The sequence below is a fragment of the Glycine soja genome, chromosome 16 (assembly GCF_004193775.1).
Source record: "Glycine soja cultivar W05 chromosome 16, ASM419377v2, whole genome shotgun sequence".
NCBI classification, from domain to species: Eukaryota; Viridiplantae; Streptophyta; class Magnoliopsida; order Fabales; family Fabaceae; genus Glycine; species Glycine soja.
In genome coordinates this window covers 1,392,391-1,400,209 of record NC_041017.1, presented here as the reverse complement: position 1 = coordinate 1,400,209, position 7,819 = coordinate 1,392,391, and the positions used below count along the sequence as shown (strand labels likewise).

Sequence of the window (7,819 nt, the reverse complement as noted above, 5' to 3'; positions counted from 1 at the left end):
TAATAATATCAATTAATTATTTTATAACTGTTAATAAATAATTACACAAAAAAAATAATATTAAAAATTTAAATTTTTTAATGTGAAAATAATATTTATAAAAAAAATGGGAATTATTTTTTTAATTAAAAAATTAATAAAAAAATAAATTTTTATTTAAAATTTTTAAAAAAACTCAAAACAAGTGTAGATCAGAAAATACTTTTATTTTGAAAAAAAAATGAGGAGAGAGAAGGTGTAGAGGAGGAAAAAAACCTGTCACTGTTCTGTCCATGATATATCACCGTCTATTAAGATTAGGAAGCAAAATACCATAAATAAAGGTTATCTGATCCAAAGTCAAATGAGAAGCTAACGGTTACAAGTAACCATTAACACATTACTCATCAGCTGTCTAACCAGTTAGGGAAAAAAAACAATGCATTAATTTAAGTGTGATCTTTCAATACAATTTGCAATTTCAAGAATGTATTTCATCTTATATTATTTCAGATGGGGGGTGGGGGGTCTAACGAAAGATGGGATTTTCTGTTTCTTAGGGAACACACCATCCTGTTGGAAAAGTACAGGGGGAACTTTCTACTTATGCACCACAAGCATGCAATGCAACATGTCCATGAGGCAATAAGACCACTAGTTGAAATTTCCACAGTTTTTTATTTAATTTTACCTCATTAAGGACAGAAAAATACTTCCAATGTAAGTTTCTTAACACATTCTCTAATTCATTATTTATCCTTTTGTTTCAAATTATAAGACTCTTTTAACTAATTTACATCTCTTAAAAAAAATAGTTGTCACATTAAATTTATTAATTATTTGTATTATCATTTTAAAATTATCTTTTTATTCTCTCTCTCAATCTACTTATTTCTCATTAATATTTTAAAAGAGAATAATTAAATAAGAGTATGTAGAAAAAAATAATTAATACATTTAGAAATTAGAAAATAATTTTATAAGAAAACAAATAGATTTTTAAAAATAATCTTATAATTAAGAACCGGTGAATTATTTACTAATATTTGAACGATTCATCAAATAATTATGTGTGTTGAAAAAAGTATATCAAAGAATATATTACTAGTATTATTGTTGAGATAATTTTTCGCTTTGTTACTCTTTAGAGGAACTTGCCATCTGATCCCGTTACATTACGTTTAAAATGTACATGTAAGATGACCACGTGAAAATGTCATGGTCAAAATTTGAAGAATTGCAAATAAAATCAATTATCCACACAATGTTTGCTTGGGGATGGAGCAAGAAACCAAGGAGTTGTTTTTGAACTGGGGACTGTGGGGACTAATATGACAAGACAAATATGAAACTCCAATAGACATGGCTCTCCTTAAGTTGCTTGCAGATGCCAATCTAGAAATGGAATGACCACGTAACTAAAATGGCTTTCTGGAGTGCTGAGGCTGCCAAGAAATTTACATAGAAGTGAAATGTTAATATCCTATCATGAAAAACAACTAAAAATGATAAATTTGCTTTTAAGTCCTCCAATTTAAAAGCAAATTTATCTTCATAATCCATTATATTAACTTTCAAAATCAAATCTTGAAATAGCCATTTTAAGCATGCTGGAAAATTACCTTTTTCTGCCTTCACCCAATGGATATCTAACACCCAAGTCAGGATTAAGGAATAGCAAAGAGTTAAAAGATGACAACAATTCGAAAAAAACATGTGTACCTTCCCTATGTTGTGTTTTCATCCTTGCATGGAGGTATCATACTCATGTAATAACAGAATGATACTTGATCATTTTGATCCTTTGATTCTCATTGATAGTTGCTTGATTTTTAGGAGATTTGCTACTGTGTTGCGACTGTAGGGTATAACTAGTCGTTAGGCATAATTGGACGTAGTGCAGCTGATTTTCATATTCCGAAATAGTTTTTTCGGAATAAGGATAAGTAATCCAAAAACCTATTTGGGAATGTCTATTCTGAAATGTAAATTCCAGAATAATATCCTATTTCAGAAGAATCATTCTATAATATTGGTGCCTGGTGAGAGGGGTATTTTTGTCCCTTAGAGTCTTTTGGGAGCTATAGGAAGTAAAAGTCATTTAATGGTTATTGGACCACTCTAGGTGTAGGTCCAGCCCATAACATACCTCAACAAGGATCCACTAAATCTATCTCAAAGGAGACACCCTAGATACAATTCTCCAAGAAATTCAATAGAACTAATAAAGCTACAAAGAAAAATATGAAAGAAAAAAAAATCCAAACAGTACTTTACACTGAAAAGAGGTTCACTATTCAAGTCTAGTCCCAAGCTAGGTCTCATTGAATCACCTATGACCTAACTATCAAAACAAATTTCTAGCTCTTCACTAATAGTACTTGCTCATGTCCCACACAACAACATCCCCGAATTCACCACATTCATCAGTCAAAACGTAAATTTTGTCACTTGTCTGATTGAAAATATTATAGTGCCCTTTACCATCACGAGATACAAACATGAGAGGATTTTGGTCATGAACAGACCTGAGCAATCACTTTTCCTATACATGTTTCAGAATCTAAAACTAAAGTTTTTTTACACACGCATTCTGGCTAAATGTATAGACCAAAAGGGGTCATGACAATCCCATTGCTTACCTAGAGGCATCCATAAGTTGGAGAGTGCTAACACACACTTCGAATCTCTCCACGCTAGAAATTTAGTTGGATCTTGTGATGTATCTCTTTCCAACACTAGATGGTGCTACATCTTAGTTCTTAAACTTCTGTGCATTGAAAACTTGGATATTATGGGAACACTCACGATTCATGTCAATTTTTGAAAGTTAGAGATATAGACATTCACTGGATATCAATTATCAATATGCAACCATGAGAGACCATCTAAATTGATATAGCCCATTTTACAATATGAGATCTTGATCTGCAAATAGCAATATTTTTAATATCAGACTAGTCATTAAACCAGTAAAGGCACTAGTTCATAGTTCATTGGTTTAACCATAACTGAAAAATATTTCTTTATGACTCCAGGATTTCACATAAACTAAATAAAAAAGGACCAGATCCACAGCCAAATACTCTAGTCATCAGGGATCATTTAGAAGCTAAAAAGCCGCATTCAAGAAGTATAACTCCAAATGTAGCAGATTCATTAAGATTTTATACAACATTACAGCAAACTATATATATAGAACACATACAATTCATGATTTCATTAAATAAATAAGAACAACGCAAAATTTATAACATACCAAGATGATAGTTTTACAAAATCAACCATTGCACCAAGAAAAACATCAAGCATTCTTATTTTTAACCCCTGAAGGAGAGGACTTGAACCAAGGTATCCACACAGAAGTTGTATTCTGATACACCCTAAATGCTTCTGCTCTACTTTCTTGTTTCAACATTCGGTCCTCCACAAGCCTAGTCACATAAGCCAAACACATAGTATTAACAAAAGCTCCAATGAAGGTCCATCCCACTCCCAGGCTCCATGCAAACACAACCAGCCCCCACCACCACAGCTGCTCGCCAAAGTAATTCGGATGTCGGCAGTAATACCACAAGCCACTGTCAAGGACCGAAACCACGGGTTTACCAAGCCCCTTCAGCTTGTTGTTTCTACTCACAAACTCATAGAGCTGTGTATCAGCAAAATATGCTATAACAATGCCACATAAACAGACAACAGTAGCCACCAAGTCCCACATGTTCAAAGGCTGATTGACAGTATGGACAGCATACAAGGGAAGTGACAGTGCAATCAAAAACATCTGCAAAGACAAGAAACACACACCATAAGAAAAACACTCAAGTCAATGGAACAGCAATCAAACCAAACAGGTAATTCAACAAGCAGGTTCGAGGTGTTCTGTTATAATATAAACATCATTAAACAATGAAACAGTACAAGGAAAGACACAGAGAATTAACATGGTTTGGCTGATGTACCCTACATCCACAGGCAGTTAAGAGATTTATATAATTGTTTTGACAACAATGCTTATACAATGAACAAACTCTTTCATTTTCCCTTAATATGCAACCCAAAAAATCGCCCCAAAACTGGATATGTCCATACCGAGGGCTCCAAAATGTCAAGTCAGGTCATGATTTGGATCAGCCCATTAAGTATGTGTTTGGATGAGCGTTGGCAAAATTGAGCATGTGTTTGGTACAGCGTTGTTTAGGTATGTAGAGCCCAAAAACCACGTCCAAATTCATAATTGATGCAGAAGCTACAAATATTTGCTTCTATGGGACGTGGATCAAAGTGGACGTGACTTGGTTCCAAACATGTTATGGTTTTGAATGAAATTAATTTTGTAAAACTAATTTTGATTAAAATTGATTTTGAAGTTATGTAATTAATTTATGTTTGGATGTTTTTATTATAAAATTTTGGATCCAACACAAAAAATTACTCAAAGTTGTTTCTTCGACTCAGAATTAATTATGAATTCTTCTCAAACATGAAACCAAACATATAAAAATATATCCAAAAACAATTATGAACTTGGATTCGTTTTCCCAAAGGTGAAACCAAACACACTAAATAAAATTCAAGGCATCCCAAGAGGTTCAGAGGAGTTTTATGTGAACACTCTCATTCAGTTTTTTCTTTCTTTATCTTCTTGTCATTTTATATTACATGCATACGGTCATACCTACACTTCTTTCTCTTCAATCTCTTTCTTTCTTTAGGTGTATACTATTATGCGAGTGTTCATGAAAAGAGAGCAATGAGAAAAATTACCTGTTGTGAGACATAGACAGCAAAGAATGAAACCCACCACCATTGCTTTCCATACTGTTGACTCATCTCAGTGAAACGCCAATCTTCCCTGGCACCCCACTGCCACCTCTCTCTCCTGAAATAGTTGTGAGTGAGCCTAACACTCCACACCCAAGTCAATAAAATCACGATCTTGGACCTCCACAAATCATAGGGAGCCAAAGGATGAGTGGCATAGTAGTGAACAAGCATCACAGGTATCACAGTCCAATAGGGGTCGATCATCTGCACCATCACAAACACCAAAAGATGTCAACTTTGAAGGAAATGTGAAAGTGGGTGAAGTGAATGAAGATGAAACAAAAAGTGTGTGTACCCAGTGGCTGGATTGTATTAGGCCTATGAGCCAGAAGAGGACATTGACGTTGAGGAAGAAGAGAGCGTTGGCTAATAGAAGAGGGTGGTGATAGCACCATGACCATAGAGTTGACCAAAAAGATGGGGATTTTGCTGAGTCGTAGTGGTTGAGGAATGAGAGGTAGAAGAAGATGGAGGGAAGAGGAACCAAGAATGCAATCACAGCGTTCTTCAAATTGCGGCCACTAGCCATTTTTTTGTGTCTTTCCCTTTGAATCAATTTGATTTGATACTATGTGGTATGAATGTGTTGGGAGTGCTTTATAGCTTCCACTTTTATAGGAGAACTAGAAGGAGTGCCACTTTTTTTTAAAAAAAATAAAATTGGATTTTCCACCAAATACTTCTATAAATCTTACTGATCTATGTTTTGAATAACTTATATTGAGTGGATGTTTGAATTAAAGTTAGAAAGTTCAAATACATTTTTACTCTAGATGTAACAGATATTTATTTCTTCCTCTAAAAAATCAAAAATTTATTTCTGAATTTGTGTATTGGAACCTGCAATATTATATTAGAATCGCAAAAGTAATTTTGCAATTTTGTAATATGGAAAATTACTTTTATAATCGTAAACCAAATATATGTTTAGTGCATGTTTCAAAATCTGATGTAAAATGAATATTGAGGTAAAAGTTATTCTCTAAAAAGCATCAGAATTCTTGTTTTTATTGTTAGATTTATATTAAAATACGTATCATAGCAATAACAATTCTAAATTAAACATGCATTAAGTTAGTTATAGGAAAATTAGATTAAATAACAATTATTTTTGTCGTTTTAAAATTTAAAATATAAATGTGTTATGAAAAATATTTCAAATAAGAAGTGAGAAAGCAATTTAGATAAGATGAAAGATATATTAGAAAATGTCAAATTAGTATTGAACTATCAATTTTTATGAAAAATTAGTATAGTACACAGACAATTAACAACAAATAAACCATCACTTTATATTAAATCATCTTATAAATATGTGTGATATTATAATTTATTTATAATTAATTAATTTAATATAGCCACCCTGTGTAGATTTTTCCATACATAGTTAGGTTCTGTCTTGCGTAAATTCAATAAGTAACTACTGAAAAAACACAATATAACCATATCAAATTGTATAAATCTCTGTAGCATATGAAAAATTATTATTGATTGATTTAAATTCCTGAACTTATATAAACTTTCTCCTCCTACAGAGAAAAAAGCGACACTCATTAAATCATAAGTGTCAGTACAAAAAAGATCAGCACAACTCCCTTTCTGCTTGTGGTTCCCCACATAGCCATGCTCACCTAGTGATCTCGATTATATGATCCATTATTCCTCACAATGATTAGCTGATTCTTTGAGCCCGCAGCTAAGTTATTTTTAATTTTTTTCGATAATGTAAGTTATTTTAATTTGATGGGTTATGAAGTTAAGCTTCTCATTTAATTTCGAAGAACAACTAACCTATAATAATCATCTTAACTTGTGTGGTTGAAGTACATGAAAATGGAGAACCATGTATAGCTTCTTCCTAGTGACAATGGTGGTCAAGAGTTAAGCAATGCAGGAGTATAATTCTAGTGCCATTTATTCCAAACTCAAGCCAGCAACAAAATGTGGGAGTCTCTTCTAGAGAACAAGGTTGAGCATCATCAAAAGTTGGAAAAAAAAAAAATAGATGGAGAGGGAGGAAAGAAAATGGGGTTGGACAGATGGTCACATCAAAAAAGAGATTACAAGTTACAAGACAGTAGGGGAATCCAAAACTCCATAAATTAAGTGATATTGTACAATAATGCTTAGCAGTTAGCAGTGTTGTAATGATGTTAGCTGCATATAGTTGTGACCTTAATGATATGTTAAAATCCACTCACATGATAACTTTATCATACTAACTTAATCCCAAAATGCCTGGTCCCCCACTTCTCTCCTTGCTCTCATATTGTCTTTGAAGGCTAATCTGCCCCTGATCCACTCAATCTACGCAGCAAGAAGAAAAAGAAAAGAATGTCACAGAGTCATGCATGCTTTCAGCTGGAGGGTCTTATAACAAAGTAAGCACCACCCACCACAGGACCAAGAAACTATTTCTTATTCCTCGGCATGCCTAGGCCTGCGTATTGAATGGCTTTTCTGCATTTAGTTTGTAAAAAGTTTGCATTTAGAAATAATTATAGGCATTATAGAGTCTAGAATGGTGTCCCATGTAAGTCATAATTTAATAAACTCTTAATCTCTTGTTAGCCTAACTAACATAATGTGACATACTACAAATAATTTTGTTTTTTAATCATATAATTAGTAGTTCGATTTTCAATTTCATGTGTATAAAAAAATATGTGTATAAAAAAATATTTATTGAAAGAAATCAATTCCTTAAATGAATCTCAATCCCTTAAAAGATTAGTTTTTAACTCTGACAATATCTTAGGATCACAAAAAAAAATCTTTATAGCATATTTTTGAGTATTACTTCCTCTGTATCTACTTATAAGATTCAAATTTAAAATGTTATTTTTTACAAAATTCAATCCATAATGTTCTTTGTATTAATTATTTTTAGATTAGAAATATTTCTCATTAAAAGAAGAAAGAAAATGTATTGAAAAATCATTAGAAAAGAAAAAAATATTAATGACATTTAAAAAATAATTATAAATTTAAAATAAATATATTGTTATTAACT

At 32.2% G+C, this 7,819-nt stretch overlaps 1 protein-coding gene across 1 annotated transcript; it reads right to left on the bottom strand.

The window, feature by feature from the left end:
- Positions 1-3,083: 3,083 nt before the first annotated feature.
- Positions 3,084-5,400, bottom strand: LOC114389589 (uncharacterized protein C594.04c-like). Its single transcript, XM_028350289.1, has 3 exons — positions 5,102-5,400; positions 4,747-5,010; positions 3,084-3,763 (listed from the first exon to the last, which is right to left on the bottom strand). Exons 1-3 carry the CDS (start codon positions 5,333-5,335, stop codon positions 3,284-3,286), a joined length of 978 nt encoding a protein of 325 aa, XP_028206090.1. The 5' UTR covers positions 5,336-5,400; the 3' UTR covers positions 3,084-3,283.
- Between the last annotated feature and the right edge of the window lie 2,419 nt (positions 5,401-7,819).